The following is a 20,685-nucleotide window of genomic DNA, read 5'->3' on the forward strand; positions in this document are numbered from 1 at the left end:
GCATAAGAATTCTGAGAATCAGCAACAAAGCTCAGGCATCATTTCAGCCGCATACGTAGCTCTGCACAGCTTTGAGACTGGTAGAATATGAATATTCCCTTCTGACTGTCTCTTCCCTTCTGACACATTCTGTTTGAGGAAAAATGAACTATTCAGGCCTCTGTGTATGTAGCACCTGCTCTTTGAAAACCCTAGCTCATTATGTTTTAAAAAAACAACAAACCCAGGATCACAAATCTTTTCTATTCTTATATCCAGTTGTATCACAATATTGAAAGTTTTTTTAATCTCTCTGTCACAAAAGCATAATGCGAATGTGACACTCAATCATCCCGTAAAATCAGAAGAGTTATGTAGCGAATAAAAATCAAGAAAAGAGGAAAATGACCCCCCAGTACACAATGTACAGAACACCGAAACATTCCCCTCCCTCCTAAAAGAGCATCTACTAAATACGGCATATTTCAACACTCACGGCTATCGTAGCATATATTGCCCAGGGCACGTCCTGTTTGAAGCAATACTTCCTGATCTTTGCAGTTTAACAGCTGCACCAAAGGAGGGATCAACCCAGCATCCACACATGGGTTCCGCATAAATTCTGCAAATAATGCAAAGCCTGTTAAAGCAAGCTGGCTGTTTTCACTTTCATCCATTCTAGTTATACTGGCATTGCAACCGGGCCTTTTGTGAGAATAAACATATGCATAGACAAACAATGTAAATGCTCATGCAAGTTTCTAGAGAATAAGCCCAAGACAGGATTTCCATTCTTTCCATTATTTGTTAATTTAGAAGGAATTAAGAGTATTTAATTGACTTCCATGGAAACTAATTTAACGTAGCTCAGGCTGAGCGTGTTTTTAGCATCATAAAGAAGTGCTGAAAAGAACAGTGAACCCACAACCTTTTTCTCCATCCCAACAAATTTAACATAAATTAAAATTACTAAATAACACAAAAGATGACTTAAAACTAGTATTCATACTCCAAAATGAGCAGCATTTTTTACTCTCTATTCCCTTAATTAGAACTCCTGAAGAGCTTTTGCTTTAAAAAAAATTTTAAAAAGGAATTAAAGCTAAGTAACAGGCTCATTACTCGGAAGGTAAGAAAAGGAAAAGAATAGGAAAGGCTGAGAAATACAAGAGAGATTATGTGAGCCCAAAGGTCTGTACCTTTCCACAGTCTAACTGATGCCCACCATGGGAGGAAAGGTAGAGGACCCATCCACTGGGAAGCTCTCTGCCTTTCTGTCCTTCCTTCCTGCTATGTCCCCCAGTCACAGAGAACCAAAGAATTATTTCACATCCATGCAAGTCATAGAGAATTATCCTGGTGTCAGACAGATAAAGGACTGGTCTCCAGCTGGCGCTATAGTTAGGCAGGCGTTGTGCTGTGCATTTAACAAGGGAAGTTACAGAAGCAACCACCTGATACACCAACAGTGTCACTTAATAGTTTACCACAGAGCACCCTTCAGAGAATGTAGCATTCTAATAGGCAAAAGATCAACATGTTTTTGATTTGTTGTGAATTGCAAATTATGTCTCTTCTTGATCCTAGACTATGTTGGATCTTCCAAAATCAGTTTACCTTTGTGCTATTCATTTATGAGACAATGAACCATGGTGTACAATCCCCATAACAAGAGATGAGAAAGATTTTCTGATTCTGGATCAAGAGAACCCCTCACACCAATAACTCAACGATTTCATACAATGCTTAAAGTACAAATACATCTTCTTAAACACTCCCTTTGTTGCACCTATTACAATATTCTTTGATGTTTCTATAGCTTCAAAATCTTGTATCTTTTGTAGTTAACCTTGCAGTGCTATTTTAGCAAAGGAAATAATTGTCATAGAGATAAGCAATCCTCACGTGATGATAAACTTTGATATATCAAAAAGTAGATGAAGTAGAATCAGCAATACCTATATGCTTGCACAGGTCCAACAGAAGATAGCAGTCAGCACAAATGACCCACCTTCCTAAGATACTGTAACATTTTAAAACTGTAGACAGATGCTACACTGTGATAAATGGTGATGGTATCCATTGTAGTGAACAGAAAAAATATCAGATACATCTGTTCTTTAAACCTGGTCTTGCGACATCCTTGTAAGTTTTTATCTATTTCTTTATCAGCCACTTTCATCTCAGTGTTTATTTACTAGGTGTATTATGTTCCTCCCGTCTTCTCTGTCCCCTCAGCTTCTTCCTCTCTTAATCTCATATAAAAACTCTTGTCTGTTCCTCAGCTTCTCCCTGCATCGCTTTCTTTTACACCCACTAATTTACCATATTCTCTACATCATCAAAGTCAAATTTTAGTTTATTTTTTCTTCTGAAATACGGAGAGGTCTCAAGTGTGTTCGGTTGTATGTTTAGCTTCTTGCTCATGTGATGAAAAGAAGTAAAAACCCCTGCCTTCACCCTTCCTCCATTTGGAGTGAGCAGAAGCTTTCAGTCTCCCATTCAGTAACAAAATAATTAGGCAATATGCTGAGAAAACCTGTATTTATCAAGGTTGTGGAAGGGTAAAAAGTAAAAGAAATGGTGCCATATATAGCAAAACAGATCTGTGAGACAGCAACAAAAATGTGGTAACAGCAACTATATTTGCAGGTACTACATAGAAGTAACAGAAGAAAGAGAAGGTAATCAAGAACAGAGCAATTTAGAAGGTTTCCCCAGCAGGGAAATGAAGCAGATCCTTTGAAGGAAACAGTGAAGAATCGCTTAAGGAGTTAGGAGGAGAACGACTGAGGATAGAGTAACATAAACCAAAGGAGGACAAGATTTCAAAAGAACAGATTTTGAAGATGTTCTCATTCCTACACCTGGCAAAGAAGAGGAGACTAAAGACCTCGGAAGAGGGTTTGAAAGGTCTACGGTGGGAAGAGAAATTTTCATGTAGCGAGAGCATCTGAGCCTTCAGTATGCTCACAGTTGAAAGGGAAATGGCTGTAGCTGGAGAGACAAAAGCAACTAAAGGGAGTTTTGTGTGTTTGGATATTTAAAATGGAAGAGACTAACACGAGCTCATGTTGGGAGGAGGAGGAGTCATGTGACCTGGAGAAGTGAAATACAGCAAGAGCACAGAGGTGAAACACAGAGGAGATGAAACATGACAAAACCAGAGAGGCAAGTAGAGGGATTTGATGAAACCAGATATGTATGTGTGTCTGTGTAGGACCAGATGAGAGGAATGGGAAAGGAAAGCAAGAAGCAGGGAAGAAAAAAGATGCTTTTGTGTCACTAAAGCCCAGAGTCAGAGTCAGAGGCACTATTCCCAGCTCTGCTAGCGCTGCGTGGCATGACCATAGGGAAATCAGTTCAGTTCCCTGGGTTTAATGCCTACTATCTGTAGGATGTTGATAACACAAATTTCTCAAATTACTCTGAAGTTTGTTGAAAAAAGGTGCAATATAAGCATGAAACACTTGTATTCTTATGTAAAGTGACAAATAAAACAACAGAACTCAAATGAAGTGTTTCCTGCTATCCTGCTTAAGCAACTATTTCAGCAGAGTTAGGATCCAAAGAGAAGCACCCAGCTCATAGCAGTCTTGAAAGCACTGAGCACTTTAAATAACTTCTGAATACCTTCACTTTAACCTTGGCTGCCAGAGGTCCCAGTTGCACCTGCTAATAATAACGCTAAGAAAAAGACAAAAGCTATTTTGTATGATGAACCAGGTAAAATGCCAGCTCTTCTGAAGAGTGTACTCATAACAGCAATTTAAAAGCTGGCAGGGAAAAAGATATATTAGAAGCTATTCAGAGATTTCATGTATTAATTCAGATTTGAAAGACACTGGCTAAAATGCTCTGCAAGAGAATCTTGCAGGAAACAATGCACAGTAATCAGTTAAGCTATTGTGAACATTGTTTTTATTCTTAACTTTCCCCCTTCTGAGTCAGGAGCTAAAAGGACTAACTGTGAGGATACTCAGTTGATTGCAATATTCTAAATATACTTGTCATGAATTTATTTAGTACAGAAAAAGCATGTGATACAGTTGCATGAATCTCTATAATTCTGAAACATTTCTAAGTTCAAATTTCTATGTTTACATTTTTTATTGGCTATTTTTTCAAATTAATTTTAAAACTTAAAAACTAACCACGTATATCTTCTTTTCTTGTTAATGTTGTTTCTGAATATCCATATATAGCATTGTCTCAAAATCAGTGAATTGGGTAGGGGAGGTCACACAGAGGCTATCAATAAGAAGCTGTAGTATTGTCATTCCAAAGAAAAGGTGGAAAGGGAATATAGAAATAGTCGACAACAATGAAGCCCCTTCCCTTAAGAGGCAACAGCATGAGAGTTTACAGAGGGAAAGTGATACAGCTGCCAGGCCTGCACGTAGACAGCAGTTAAGAGACATCCTACTTTTCCCTGCCTAGCCTCTGGGGAAGAAAAGCACAAAAAGTAACCTGTGTCTCTTTGGCTGAGACAGCAGCAAGTCAAGAAGTGAGAAAAGTCAGCCACAAACCTCCTCTACCCATATCACAGGGTCTGCCAGTAGTGCTTGCCCACAGATATGAGGCCATTTTTTTGAGCTTAAGGTATGCAGGGTATTGGATGAGCTTTAAGATAATTATTTCTAATGAAAAAAAAAAAAGTTTTAGATTATCTCCTATATTATATGACTGTATGTATATAATACATACCAAAATGGCCCCCTGATTCTCATTTGGGATATTGGGCTCTTAGTCTAACACACATAATGCTCTTTAGGTAGGAGTAACTGGTTTTGGTGTGGTATCAAAGGCCTCATAATGGTACTGTTATTACAAATCTCAGATCAAAGAAACAATCTACTATCCCTTAGCCACCTGTATACATACTACTGTTGTAACTACACGCACTACGTGTAACTGGATGCACAAATGATGCACATCTTTTATTTCCTATACGCACTTCACGAAGCCAGTGGTGTGCTACTTCTGCCCAATAAATTGTAGTGTTTCTTGTCTTAAAAACTGAATGGCATGAAAGTAAGGACTAAAAAAATTCCAGCAGCCAAATGCTGTTTTGGTTGTATTAAAAAGTAGAGAAACAAAATTTGACAAAATAAAACCAAAAAGAGTGAAAGGGAGGGATATGAAAGGTGTCTAATCTACAAAATGAAAACATAAATGAAGTAAAACATACTGACAAGTGAGGTGAAAAACTGAAGATGTTCCAGCAGAAAAGTTCTTGTAGAAAACCTCACCATTTCTGGCTACTTCTGCTATGATGTTAGCTACTTTTGCTGTGCAGGAAGATTGTGGCGTCAACAGACTCGCGAACACCTGAAGAACTCCACTTTTCTGGATTTTTTCACTTGTCTCCATATCTGAAAAACACATCAAACAAAAATGACTTGTGCATGAGCTTACTTTGGGGAAGAAAAGAAAGAAAAGCAGAAAGTTAAGTCTTCTCAAAGGTAATTATTAAAGTACTTATTTTCCCATATAAGAAGCCAACTGCTATTTCAGTGATTGTATTTATTTTATATGATGTGTTCATAGAACTTAATACTTTGCCATTCCTAATCAATTGATCTTTATAAGGTGATTCTCTGTTATATAAGTAAATAGAGATACATACCAATGCATACATAGGGAAACTATCAGAGAGGCTAGTAGAAAGACTAAAGGTCATGGAGAGATATGCAGCATCCTACAATACTATGTAGAAGTCAAGCAATGGTACTCTCAAGTGATGAATTATTGGAAACATTCAAGGAATGATGGGGGAAAGTCCTTACAGCTGAGGGCACGACTTAATGCAGTGTAGGAGTCAGAAACAGGAAAAGGGGGAGAGCTAAGCAGACCGTGGTCTAGACTCCTCTTACACTCAGCTTGAGTGTGTTACTCTGCTAAGCTACAGTAGCTCCAGTAGAGTCTCCATAGAAGGGAATGGGAAAAATAACAGTGAGTTCCTTGTAGTAGAGATCAAAGCTTCGGGACAAAACTTTTCCTCTTTCTGCCTGTAGTAGAGAGGAATTGTGGAGCTGCTCTGTAAGAGGGCCCCACCTAGCATTGCTGGCCAACAGGTCCGTAACAAACTGAAAATTAACATTGATTCAACTGCAATTAAAGATAAGGTACTAGATGCTAGAACATATTTCACTAATGCTTTCAAATAATGGCATATCTGAGACAAATATTAGTGTAACATACAATATGATTAGAAGGCAGCTATCACTTCGGCATGACTCCTTATGCTGTTCATAATGGAAGTTACTTGCATTCTCCAAAGATGGCTGTGAGATACTCTAATTGATAACTTCTGCAAAGCAAAACAAATCCATCTGAATGCAAGTCTGTTGTTCGACAGCTCTGTCTCACAGGGGCATTTTTAAGCACTACAACATGCACAAACCCCCTCACATCACTTAAAATAAAAGCTTTCCAGTAAGTGCAAGTTAAAATTTAAAAAATCACTAGGGCTTGCCAGTAACGGTAAGAAACAGATGTAGACATTTCAGAGTCGAGAAGACAAGCCTCTGAGCACCACTTTCTGCATTTTCTTAGAAGCACTCTTACTCTCGGTTTAAGAGCTATCAAGACAGTTAGGCTGTGCAGCAATACTAGTAATCAACGTGTTTTCATTTTATATAGGATCTTTCAAATCTGGGAGTAAAGGGAGGGTTCTTATATACTCTTGAACAGCAAATGAGGAACCTTAAACTAATCCAATAGTTTTTCCAAGACAATGTTCTCTTTTTTCCCCCTAAACAAGTAAACGCATATTTTGTGCACCACAACTAGTTAGTCTTCTAGAGCAGCAGTTTGCAACCACTCCTTAGCTGTGCTTCACCTGTGAATTGGTAATGACATGTCACTGGGCTCACCACCTCCACTCTCCTTCTCCTCCTCCCTTTCCCCATTCTCAGGGCTGCCGTTGATTTTTGACTTGTTGCAGCTCCAGGATGATCCCTGCTGCTTCCGAGTGTTGAAGAGATCCACCCCACTGACCCTGAAGAGAAGCCAGCACAAGCCCGGCAGAGGTGACTCACATTGGTTTTGTGGCTCACATACAGTATATACATGCTTCACTGGCTAGGAGGCAGTGATGTCTAGGTGACAGAAAATGGACTAAAAGGAGAAAACTTCAAGTCTCGATTGCAGTTATGCCTCTCTCTTTCTGTGTTCAGTTCCATCTTGGGATGTTGGTCTTAGGCTAGGACTAGTCATCTACAATATGTCGGTGAGACATCTGATTACAAACAGGTTAAGTATAAAATGAAGATTGATTAAGTTAAACATACCGTGCATAACATAAGTGCTAATTATTATTAACCTGTTTGCAAGCTAGTTAACTGCAATTTTTGAAATGTACTGAGAAACCCTCTCAGAAGATATAATGTAAAGGAGCTTATGGCTTATTTGGAAGCTTTTATAAATTCTGACATATAGCACATACTTAGTAGATATATTCTCCCATGGATATAGACACATGAAAGAAAAGTTTGAATTCACAGAAAATCATGTCAGGACTAAAGACTGGTCCGACAGCTGTCTATTAAAGAGGAGATCCTCTTTCTCCCTAAAGTTCAAAAATGAAAGTACAGGATTCAAAATCGAGAATGTAGGTATCTGTGAATCTGTATTACTAGGCAGGAGACGATGCATTTTCTCCTGTCACGCTGCTGAGATATATAGTATCCAGTCTTATTTTTATGATCTGTAGTTTGATGGACTCATTACTGTGCAAAGCATAAATTACATAAATATAACAAAATATATCCTGCAAGAAGTGGGAAAACAAAATTAAATACTTCTCCAGGACAGTTGTGTGTAGCAGATATGCACTGATTTATTTCATTAAGATAAGAAAGTGAGCACCATTAAAAGCACAGGGCTTAACAGACCTATCGGACATTGGGAAATCAGCTAGCTGGGATCACATAGATGAAAACAGACCATTGACTTTTTTCTTACTCTTAAGCAGTACAGGAGGTGCACCTGCATATACTTTCTCCTTCAAACTAACATCCCACTGGTTCATGTTACCCAGCCCAAGTACCAATATCAAACTTTTGCTAGTCACAAAAGAGGGAAGACTGATTAATTTGACAAGCAGTGAGTGTACCTCTCCTATCACTGGGCATGGATGCCCCTACCTCCATTCTGGCCCGAGCGAGTGCTCAAGAATAATTGTTTGAGGAGAAAAGCATGTTAGTCTGGCATCAGGCAGAAGGATGGCTACCAACTATGCAGCCCACGGTGCTCTCTGAGGCGTTTTTGCCAGTAATTGCCTTGTAAAAAATGCCATGGGGTGCTTCAGCTTGTCTACTCCAAGTCTACCTAAGTCCTGCTCTTCCTCTGCAGAACATTTACAATTTACACTCAGAGTAATATCAAAATTAATCCAGTGTCAAAATACAATTATGACAGAATGACATTAAATCCTTGCAGGTAGTTTATAGTACGTCCTCCATGTAAGGCATTGAAAGGGGATGTGCCAATGAAATAACTGTAACATGCCCATGCACGTTACTCTAAATGGTCCTGTTTTGTATCTGCAGAATAAATGCACTTTTTTCAGGGCTTCTATGTTCATCACCTTAAAGTTCTAATAAAGAAGGTGGGGAAAAAAAGAATGTGTTGAAATACACAAATTACTTTCTTAAGATATGTAATTGGCAAAAATTTTAGTTACAGAAAATCAGTCTTTTTGGTGGGCTTTTGAAATGCTTACACAAGGAAGGGTATTTTAATTGGAACAAGATGTCTTATATATAAACCTAAAATTGCCTTGCTAAATCTAGAACTTTTGCTTAGTGTTTTTTCTATTCTTTTCAAGGAAGAGAGCTTAACAGGCAAATGATACACAGTGCTGCCCTGTCGAAATTGGAAAGTCCAAACGAAGATCTTCAACCACCATTCACTTGTCTGAGGAGTCAACTGTACACTCAGTTCAGGTAGTAAGTGTTGAAATACATGGATGTAGAAGAAAATACCAAGTTGGTATTGGAAACCTTGGAAAATACCAAGGTTTTGAAGATGATTTCAGCACAGCTGTAGGTATATAAGCAGTTTGGCTGTTTCTTAGGAGTGCCCAAATGGGACAATTACTTCATGGCTACTTGCAAAACATGAGCTAAGAGTCTTGTGTGTGACTCTGTGTACGTGTGCAGTTCTAGACCCTGTTCTGCAGGATGCACTGAAGGTGTAACTGTGGTAGTAAAGGACTGCAGCTGCAGACAGCATTGAAAATCAAATAAACACCCTAAATCAAGCCAAGCTTTTCTTCTGCTTTGTTTTTTCCATTTGCAACTAGAGAGCGGCGTGGTTGTTAGGGCAGGGGCTTTAGGAAGCATGGATTTAGACTGCCCGCCCATTAAGGCCTATGCACCTCTGTCTCTTTTTTGCTCAGCTTCATGTAACACGAGTCCTGTATAAAAGCATAAAAGGCAGGGACAGAAATGAAGGAAGAAGTATGTGTGGCATTATTCTTTTGGAGAGGACAATGAAAGGTCATGTTTATGTAGCAATATTTTCACTGTGATTGTAAAAACCACAATTTGGTTTTCATTCTGCAGAACCTAAGACTGGAAGATTACACAACAGTGTGGCCAAAGGGCTAGTACCCATACCACTGCCTGGGCCTAGGAGAAATAGTTTGGGGTTTGCTGAGAATCAGAAATTGCTAATGGATTTAGCATAGGCAACCCTCTATTCTTGCCTTTATTTGTTCTCTTCAGAGGCTGGAGAAGGCCTGCCTGGCTTCCTGTCTGCATGTGTATGCATAAAAGAGGTCTTATTAAGGATATGAATCTGCTGCATGCACGTTTCATTCTGGGCTTCCTAGTAAATTATTAGAGGCTAAATTATTTTGAAAACTTATTTCAGTTGTCATCTTTGGAATTGCTCTTTCAATGTATTGTCAACTGCAGTTGGAACAAGTGAAACCAAAAGTTTCTCTTGGAGCAAGAATGATCTAGGCAAAATCTCCACCACATAATCTCCTCCCATGCTTTCTATAATGGAGAAAAAGGAAATTATAGCCAACGTTATTCACAAACTAAAAAGTTGGCTTATGCTTACCATTTTAACTCCTTTAGCAGAATTTCATCCCCTTTCAAATCTGTTCTGTTTGTCTCCTAAGGAAACCTAACAATCTAGGTAGCCTGACGTTAGGCTGCCATACCTCAAAATCCCTTTGCTGATGTCCAGATTTCAATCGCTTTCTTTTAAAGCCTGATTTTCAGTCTGTCTGCACCAACCCAACTGTAGAGCACCCGCTGCCCCCTATCTTAAAGCAAAGAAACTGTAGGACTGTAATAATGCTACTTCAGAAACAGCCCTTTTGCACACGATACAATACAGTGATGTGTCACGGCAGCATAATTGGGCAAAAAACCCTCTAAGGTTAAACTTGCAGCTTTAGATGTCTCTTTATATCACTAGATATCAAGACAAAGAGTATGTTAGATCACACAGTGCCAAAATCTTATTAATGTCATAGCCGGGTGATTAAAATGTCAATATCCTTGCTTTTCATGGTTTTTGCAGTGCCTGAAGTCAGACTAATAAAGGGTGTGGGCCGGAAAATCTTTAATGCCATAGATCAGAGCAGGAGAGCTCAGCACTGTGGCTATCAGACTGCTTAATTAAGTAGCAGAAATCACCGTAGGAAAAAAAATCCAATGAGTGTCTCAAATAAAATTCTATGCTCTTCCCCCTCTCAGGTCTATTTCCTGTGAAATTTCACTCCTCTCTATTTCACTCTTTTCTCCTCTCTGCATCATTTTGGCCACCTTCAAGTGAAAGACAAGGCAGGGAGGGGGAAGGGAAGGGAAAGGCAAGGCATCTCTGTTAGAAGTGCTACTACTTTGCCTTTGCTAGCAGAAGAAAACTATAGGTTCATGGTTCCTGTTCTCTATGAACAATGAGTTTAAGTTACATTATTAGATGTAACCCAACAGTAATGAAGGTTAGCACTGCAATTAATTCCCATGTTGTGGAGCTTTACATGAGAAATGAGGCACACCACAAAACTGAAAATGAGCAGCTTCGTGAATGTCCTCTTTATTATGCCAACTGTGTTTGCAATGTATTGGTTTGAAAAATGTATGTATTTCTAGCTGCAAAGATGTTTTATAAACCTCCTGAAACTACTGCAGAAAATTACCTTGGCTTAATAATGTCCCTCCTACATGTACTCTTATCAGAAAGAGAAAGATGAAGACATGAATAAATAACGATGAGCCACGTATATCATGAAAGGAACCTTCCATCTGCTCTTTCAGAAGGCGGAAGGGAGGAGAATGAAGGGAGCAAGGGATATCTTTCTAACTGGCACATCCTCTTCACCACCACAGTAAAAAAGGTTCATGTGACCAAGAGCAAGTATTTATGCTCTCTCCATATACGGTCTCCCTCAAGAAGCATTGTCCCTAGTCTCCTAATGTATTTTCCAAACCACAAAATGGACATTTTAATCTGATTACAGGGGCATAAAAAGTGGGTTGTAAAGAACCTCAGTGAAAGAAATTATGTGCTGTCATGTAACAAAGAATGCACCACTGATAAGTATGCTTTTGCTTAACATACTTTAGACAAAAAGACTTTTCCAATTATCGAGATGTTTTTACAGAAATAAAAATTCTCTAATAATAATTTATATATAGAAATAAATATATAAATATAGCTTCCTTTTGGCATGCTCCTATTCATGTGGGGAAATCCCCACAAATACAGTCTGCTTGCTCATCTATCCTTCAAACTAGACCCCTAGGAGGCAGGGAGGGAGGATTCTCCCTTAGCTGTGTGAATGTGTCCATCATGGTGTTTGCTCTGTTCTGTCTCTGCCAGCAGCACTGGGGCAACTTCAATTCCTATTTTTAATGAAGAAACAGAGAGAGTGCACAGATGTTTGTAATTAAAATCTCAGCTCTAACAAGGAAGGAAGGACAGATGGAGAGACAGATTCACCAACCAACTAGCTGCGTGATTCCCACTGATTAAATTCTCCAAAAGCTATATCCAAAGAATAAAAGTGAATTTCAGGATGAGACCCACACTTTGAACAGGGGCGCGGGTTGCAGGTACCAATGAAGTAATTTAACAAAAATACATGCCAGCTTTGCCTTCAATGGTGAAATATGCACATCAATACTTCCACTGATATGTCACAGCAAAAGGCAGAACATTAAAATTAGGCAGCTTGGAACCCCTGAGCTCTTGAACTGGATCTAGTTTAGAGCCCTGACACATAGTTTGGTGGATTTATCTGAGCTATTAGTTCCTCTGCTCTCCCTTTCTGACTCACCCTCTGCAGGAGGTAACCGTTTTGGTAGCAGAGCTGCTGAAAGAGTTTGATATTAGTGCCTCAGCTGCCAAGTTTGTTGTCTGGCATCTTAGTATAAATGTCATCCACTAGCATCTTCTTGTTTTATATTCAGCCTGTGTGGACATTTTAATCTGCCTCCGCTGTTACTTGTATTAACTGGACTTATTACAGGACCCTGGGTAAAGCCTTAAATATCCTGATGCTTTAGTTTTTCAATCTGTATAACGGAAACACTATGCCCATAGTGTAAAATCCTTTTTCCAAATTCGATTTAGTTTAAAAATCAAATCAGATTTGAAAGCTGTAGATTACATATGCAGGAAATATTTCACATTCCTTTTAAGCAATCTCTTAAGAGTGCTCTCAAGCAAGCTCAAATGCCTGCTGTAAAATTCTACCCAGTGCTTATTGGAAGAGTGCATTTACATACAAAGGAATTTTTTAGCTACTGATATTTTTAAGAAGTTTTGCTGCCAAAGTAGCTTAAGGAAAAGCTAATCTAAAACAGATCATGTTTGTAAGTCATAACGGACTGGGACAAAACTAAGAATGAAATTTCAGACCTAAAATTGTTAATTCCGTGATGTCTAAATACAATTTTTTGTAAAAAGCAGGCCTTTTCCTTTGCTTCTGTATTGCATTTCAAAAATGCAATCTAAAAAGAAATTTGTCTGTTCTATTATCTGGAACTGCTATTCACTGATGCCCTCTGCAAAGAAAAAATATATAATGTTTAATCTTCATTTGGCACATTGTGTATTCAATGAATAGCACTTGGAATTTAACACTTGGATAAACATCATTTAACTATCTGGCAGTAACTAAATACATCACTATTAAGAGGAATTTATGTAAAATATAATCCCACTAAACAGCAGTGATTACCATTCGGTATCATTAGGATATGCCATTTTACTGGGAGATAGTCCAATAAAAAGCAGTCACCTTGATTTACTATGTTCCAATTAAATAAGTATACTGTAATAATATATTATATATGGCACTTAAAAAGAAACATTTCTCGATTATGTGCATACAGTGCCATGAAAAGGCAACAGCTTCATGAGCTAAGATGCAACAAACATCCTTCTTCAGCAAAAAGAAGGAATGCTTTATAACACGGTATTTGAGCTAAAACTACCTCTTAAAAAATATCCAACAGGATCCCCAACTTTCAGAAAGGTGTTTGACTAGAAATCTTCCCAGGTAAACTTAGTGGACTGCAATGAGCTTAATCAGCCGAGCTGGCCCAATTCAATTTGAACCTCTGGCTCGACTACAGGAGTTTATCTGCAGCAGAGGCAGACTAGAGTTTCTTGCTTGTATGAGTACAGTGGTCTAAGATGTGGGGTTTTGGTTTCATGGTTTCCCACCAGCAAACCCTTACTGCTGATGCAGCTATACTGCCAAGAGATACAAAAATAAGAAGTCTGTTTTGTTGGTAATGTTACTTTCTGAGGACATGGTGTAAGGTATTGTAGCAAAGAAATGTTTTAGCCAGTAGAAACTGCATCTGTACTAAGATGGTTTCCATCCTCACTAGTGCAAAAGCAGGCCTAAGCCTTCCCTAGCAGCAGAATATAAAACCTTCCTCAGGGTTTTATGTATTCTCTTCAGTTTCTCACTAAAACTATCTCTCTGTATGAAAATGGTCCTGTCAAATTTTTTTTCCTCTGTAATCCATTATCACCATTTATGTGAGCAGAAGACTTGATTTTATGCATACAAGCCAATCAAAATGATTTTTGGTCATGCAAAATATTCCCAATTATGTTAAATGTTGTATTAATTTCTACTAACATAGATGTTGTAAAACATAACTCAATGGCAAAAGTTAAATGCATATGTCATGCTTTTTCCTTTAATTTTATAGCTTTATACTGCCAATCAAGAAAACCAGGTTTATATGATGCTCAACACAGACGGTGTACAAAGAAATAAACTGGAACTACACCTTTGAAGGAAGAACACTTTCCTTGACACCTACTGTCATATAAGAATCAAGACTGACAGTGACCCAAGCCAGAAGAATTTCTAAAAGAGGCTGTACGTATTTTGGCTCTGAACACGCAACTGCTTTGCCATGTATATAGCTTTATGCACACAAATATACCTCTTGAGCTTGGTGAGACTACCAGAACCTAAGAATCTATGTGCTTAAAGGTAAGAATACATGTAAATGTTGGCAGAATTAGGACCTTTCTTTATATTCCTTTTACTAATTTTACTCTGTGCTCTACACAGTTGTGTTGCAGTAACATGCTGAGCTAAATCAATGGAGATTCTGAGTGTAGGCCCCTGTTGTAGAAGGCAGTGGGACTTAAGAAAATATGGCATCCATTGCTGCTTAGGTACCTGCATTCAGCTTGTTGTTTTCTTTCAAAAATTTTATCTTTAAATCTGTTCCTCCCTTCTATCTTTCCACCAAAAAATCTTATGCACTGCTTTGTTCCTTGTTACTCATCCACTTAGTTTCATTTCTTGCTTTTTCATTTCTATTCCCTCTCCCTCCCTTGGTTTGAGTAGACATTAAATAAATTACCCCTGCACCGCTGAAGTTTAAAGAAGCTGCATCAAGATTCAGCAGTTGCTAAACAGACACCAGTTCATGTCTCCAATACTCAAAGAAAATGAGTTGTACAAGGTACCATGGGTAGCTCAGTGCTACTCTTAATAATTTTGTAGTTTCCAAGACAAACCAGGAATAATGAAGTATTAAAATCTTTGTCATGGGCTAAAGCCACCATCTTCCTAAAGAATACTTTAATCTCAGCAGATAAATATAGATGTCAGTAGAACTAGGAATAACACTGGGGTTTTTTGTCTTTTTGGAGGAGGGTGTTCTAGCTTTCATCTGCATATTTCCTTTTCATGGATATACACCATAAATGTCTGTTGCTTTTTTGAATGCACAGGCTTGGACACTAACATATCAGGACTAACATACAGGCATGTGTCTGCTGTGTCTGAGTATACATCCATGGGTGGCCTTCTAAGATCACAGGTGGGTGACATACACAAAGGATCATTGGAGGGTAGACCTGGGGAGGATCAAAAATCCACCTGGAAGAGAGACTGATGCTAAGAAGAAAGGGAGATGCTAAAGACTGAAGAGAATAAGAGAGCAGAGAAATGCTATTTGTCATTGGACTTAATTCTACCAGTTATTGGTTGGCTTAATAGGCCACTGATCCAATTTTCTACCCACTTGCTTGTGCTATGCTACCTTGCTGTGCTTGTGCACTGGCTTGTGTTGTTACAGCTTAGTTATGTGTATTAAATTTGCGTGGATACTGAATGGTCTTTTTTTATTTATATGAAACAACAGTAGCCAAAAGTTAATCCCACACGTGAGGGTCAGAATAGGGCCTATAGGTGGTTATTGTTTTGTTTTAAGCTATAATGCTGTGCAAGCATTTGCAGTCATTAAAGTATTGTCCACATGAAATGACTGTCACCTCATTTTACTCTTACACTGCTCAGTCTCTTCAAAACAGAGAAAAGTTACTTTGGTGATGTTTAAGGACAGGTTTGCTTGAGCAAGCTGTGAAATGTGGAATTTTTTCTCCATGCTTCAGAAAGGGAAAGGACTAAGCTTAAAACGTCTAGCCAATGGGAAAAAATGAAAGTCATTTCAGGTAATATTTATACCTTAGAATAACTGCTAGGACAAAAGGTTCTATAAGTTAATTTTTTGTCTTTGGGGTGGGAGGGTAGCACGTCTTTTACTTTCATACTAATGTGCTAGAGGATCATAGAAACAAAAGATGAAATGACTATTGATTAATTCTGTGTGTATTAAAGAGGTACAAGATTTCACTGGAATCAGATGGCACTCTCATGTGCTAAAACTTAAGCAGATTGCCCACTTACCTGACTATGAAATGAATAAATAAGAGTATGTACACTGAACTGCCAAAAATGTCCAAAAAGGAAATAGATACAAATAGGTAAATCCCTCATTTTTTTCATAAATCAAAGTCATTAATAGGGACAATACTACATTCTAAAATTTCAGAGAAGCAGATTTATTTTTTTTTAGTTGAACCCTGAATTTAGCTATTAAAAACCATTATCTCTAAATTCTCCATGATTTTTCTGCTCTAGTAGAGGAATTGTCCCATCTTTTATGGCCAGTGAAGATCAGAAAAAGGAACATCAAGTATAGAAAGAGCACGATTCAACAACATATGGAAGCCACAGCTATAAAGAACAGAATAAAATGAAGAATTTCCAACTCAAATATAACCTCTGTGTTAACATATGGTTGTGAGAACTGGAAATCCACCAAAACATTAAAGACAGGAAACTAGACGCCTTTGAAAGCAAGTGCCTACAGAAGATTCAGGGCATTGGATAGAAAGTTTCATCACCCATGAAAGAATGGGAGAAAACTGCAGTCTCTGCAGAAATCCAACATTTTCTTAAGAACTCCAGATGCCAACACATCCTCCTCTGTGATGCATTCAAATAAGAACCAATGTGTTTCCAAAAATCCACTCGTGACTTTCAAGAGAAAACCCGAACAGAAGCTTTAGGTAGGAGGGCTGAGCTCATGATCTCAAAACCATAAAGCTGAAACAGCAGGAAGTGATGGCAAAGGCTCGCTAGCAGTTGCCCAGGAAGTTTGTAACATAATGCTATTTTCTCTGATATGACACAGTATTTTCAAAGCAAAACAAAACAAAACATGGCTACAGTTTATAGCCAAAATATATACTGGGGCAAACCAAAATAGCATAAAGAAACTGCGTTTGTTATGGGGAGAAAAATGACATGCCAAAGAAGCCTTAGAATAATGTTGAAATTTCCAGTTTCAAACATGAATTTAAGATTTTCATTTGATGGTTCCTTGAGTTACTTGGTATCAGCATAGCTCAACAAATAGAAAATAAGGCATCTTATAGCCAACCACATCTTCAAGGTAAAGTGCATTATTTTAAACTTTCTTCTGTGAACTGTAAGCGTCTAAGATTTCTAAATCCCTTTCAAAACTGGGGCCCTGCCGTCTCACTTCAGCTTATCTTTATAGGTGTGATTTTGCTTAACCATTTTTACACACAAATTTGTAAACTCATACTCTTAGCCTCCCAAAAAGTGTATGTAAAAAAAAAATAAATGTTTCAAATGCATGTGCTAGCCTTTCCACTTCAATTATATGTCAGATGTTTTTCAGAGCCAGGTGCTGAAGGCTGGGATTAGTGGGCTTTTTCAGCCTCTTACACTGACTACATCAGAGCCAAAAATAATGTTCTCAGCAGATTTACAGATTTCTCATCTGTCAAAACTGGGTTATTTATGTCTGCTATAACCTCTTGTATCTGAAACGCAGCATGTCTGGACTAGCAATAACATTTATTTATTTTTTGATACTGTAATAATTATGTCCCAGAAGGCCTGTGGTTTAAAAGAAAACCTCTATTTCCTTCTTGTTTTCTTTTTCTCAGGCAGTCCTTTCTTGTGAACCTCTGTTTGAAGATCTTAGGATAACTGCACTTTTTGATAGGCACAATATTTATGAGACGGTTCTTAATAGATATAAATCCGTATATATTGATATAAAATGATGGCCAATATTGTTTTCTGTTGTATTTCCCTAGATGATACAACTAACCCATTGTTCCCACAATCCAATAGCACATACCACTGTTTTTCTTTGGGCTGAGATAAAAAAGCATTTACTACTTGTTTCCAGAAATGTAAGTGTAAGATCTTTCAAAATACTTTTTTCCAGTGCATAAGTGCTTTACTCATTCTTTTGACAAGTTTTTTTTAAAAATAGATTCGAGTGGCAAAGCATATATTAAGCGATAATATTTTTCTCTGCTAGTTTAGCCTGCCATTGATTAAGACTTAAATTGAAAATATCTCAGCTAAGAAAATCATAAATGGATGAAGTTGTATCCATTGTCTCACAGATCTTTTTCTACGTATAACCAGTTCAGGTCTAACTAATATGTTCTTTGAATTATGACAGTAAAATATGTCACATTTTGCTTTTAGAACAAAACTCTTGGAAACAGTAACTGTTTTCTTTTTCACAAGATAGGTTTTGATTCCAAAATAGAAAGTAACTTGAACATGTAACAATCAGCTGGTTTTTATTACTTAAAAAAGAACAAGATTCAGTAATATAGGAAGTCTAATGATGCCACTGGAGCTGGCATTTTTCTACCATGTGTGCACTGAGAATTTCTGTTGGTCAGGAAAGCAAATATGCTTCCCTTGCACCTTCAGCATAACTTTCAGTACCACTTGCACGTAGGTGAAGAATGAGATTTCAAAAAATGTTCTTCCGTAAGTTGTAATAAAAAAAAAAAAAAAAACCACAAAATACCCTTGAATTCCAAAGCTGCTAAATATGACAGAAACTTAGCAAAAATATGACAGCAAATACACAGCTTTCATAACTATGGCTAAGACCTCAAGGTAGATGGCTGAGGGCTGCAGACAAGTATGCGACATTTGTGTCCTGGTCAGAGGGCAGCCTGAAGCCCAGGGGGAGAGAACTCACTCACCCTTCTGCACTGAGCACAAGGAGGTGACACAGCTGCATTTCTCTGAGAAAAATGTATCCAGATTCACCTACCAGAGCTCTGCTTCCCCTAATTTCATCCTGTGGATTTTTCTGCAGACTTCAATTCTTTTCTTAGTTATACAAATTATTATAAAGCAGCTACAAAATAAGCTGTTTATTACTCTAGCCCACTTGGGGGGAGAAGAAAATGACCCCGTTTGTATAAAGTCTCAAATTATAATGTAAGGAATTCTGACATATTAAACACAGAATTAAATATCATTTTGCAATGTACAGTTAATCTTAGAAGCTTTTCTTGAGATTAATTTTTAAAAAGCTGCAGAACCTCAGAATCATATTCTCTGACAAAGTAATTTCTTAGGTTTTACCTTTTCTGATTGCTATGTTCATTCTGTGCTCCATATTACTGTAAACAATCTGCTTCCAGATCAGCAAAATTCTTTCTTGAAAATAACACATCAAACCATGTCTATACAGAAAGAATCCAAATTCTACAGAGCAGACAGTGGAGTAATTTGTTTAATATATAGGTTTTAAAAGAAAGCACGTGCGATATATGAATTTCACCACCTGTTTCAGTAGAAGCCAGTATTTCATTCGGTGCATGGCTGACTCTATTACTTGGCTGCTAACATTGCTTATGATCATGCACCACAGCCTTCCTTTAAAAATCTAAAGTATGGAAGGCTTAGCAATCTAGAGATGATGAACGCTGGCAGGTGGAGAGAGATCAAGCATTCATATTTTCCTTTCAGAATTAAGGTGGGCAGAATCTCAGCTTACGTGGATGAGGTAGGTCCACAGAGGTGAAAAAAGCTGTGCCAACTTATATTAGCTGGAGATCTAGACTAATGTTACTGCATGTCTTCATTACAGCAGGCCTTATGAGTGCAAAGTCCCCAGCTTTGCCAGTTGACTTCACTGGGAATGCTGAAGAAAGCCCCCACAAAATGAGGTATTTTTCTAATATTCTAAAGCATTTCTAATGCATGCTTATCTCTTATTCCTCTCTCATTGTTGCCTCTCTCATCCTAAAGTCCTCAGTTTCATCCAGTGCCTCCAGCTAATCCATATATGACTGGCTTCAGCCAGAAGTGCTGGTGACAGATAAGAACAAAAATATGAGCATAAATAGGAACAGACATCTCTCCGAGCAATGTCTCTTAAAGAAACCATCTGTGCTGGATTTTCAGACCTGGGTCTCAGATGGGAAGGGCTATACAACTATCTCCCTAGATACACTAGCTAAAACCATTTGAATCTGGCTTGCCAAATATTTACCAGCAGTTATCACATTCAGCAAACTATTTGATTCACCCTTGTGTAGTGCACACACCTTAATTTCATTGGTGTGACAAATGGCAGAATAGCTTATAAAGCCAGACAGGGGGTATCATGTTCCAGGGCACTACAGCCTGTTTGGGACTATCAAAAGATCAGCTGTCAGAAGGAGTGTGAAAAACAAAAGAAAAAGCAGCAGATAACATAAATAGAAATTAAAAGTTACAATATTAATTATAATTTGTCATCCCTTTCTATATAGTAGATAATATGGGAAGAAAGTAGTTTGTAATGTTTTAACATAATGAAAAGTTAAAGGATTGTATGCAAAGTAAATGGAACTATAATTGTCACTATATTGTTAGAGACTGAGGAATTTAACTTACGTTTCTGCAGTAACCACAACCCTATGCTGCATGCATGCAGTTAGCAATTAAAAGCAGTGTAATGGTCTCTGAAACATTTGTATGTACATGCAATGTGCCCAAAGTGAAGTTGTGGAAATGATTATGTCCTTTGTTAAATATCTCAATGTTGTATTAACACTGGGTTTAACTGCCAT

At 37.9% G+C, this 20,685-nt stretch overlaps 1 protein-coding gene across 1 annotated transcript in view; it reads right to left on the reverse strand.

Moving 5' to 3' along the window:
* RAP1GDS1 (RAP1, GTP-GDP dissociation stimulator 1) overlaps positions 1-20,685 on the reverse strand; it is a 129,267-nt gene that overhangs the window by 43,484 nt on the left and 65,098 nt on the right. Inside the window, exons 3-4 of the mRNA XM_009883054.1 lie at positions 5,232-5,354; positions 476-601 (exon numbers count right to left, since the gene is read on the reverse strand). Coding sequence (XP_009881356.1) covers positions 476-601; positions 5,232-5,354 — 249 coding nt within the window. The remainder of the gene's footprint in view (positions 1-475; positions 602-5,231; positions 5,355-20,685) is intronic.

The sequence above is a fragment of the Charadrius vociferus genome, unplaced genomic scaffold, assembly GCF_000708025.1.
Source record: "Charadrius vociferus isolate BGI_N301 unplaced genomic scaffold, ASM70802v2 scaffold410, whole genome shotgun sequence".
NCBI lineage: Eukaryota > Metazoa > Chordata > Aves > Charadriiformes > Charadriidae > Charadrius > Charadrius vociferus.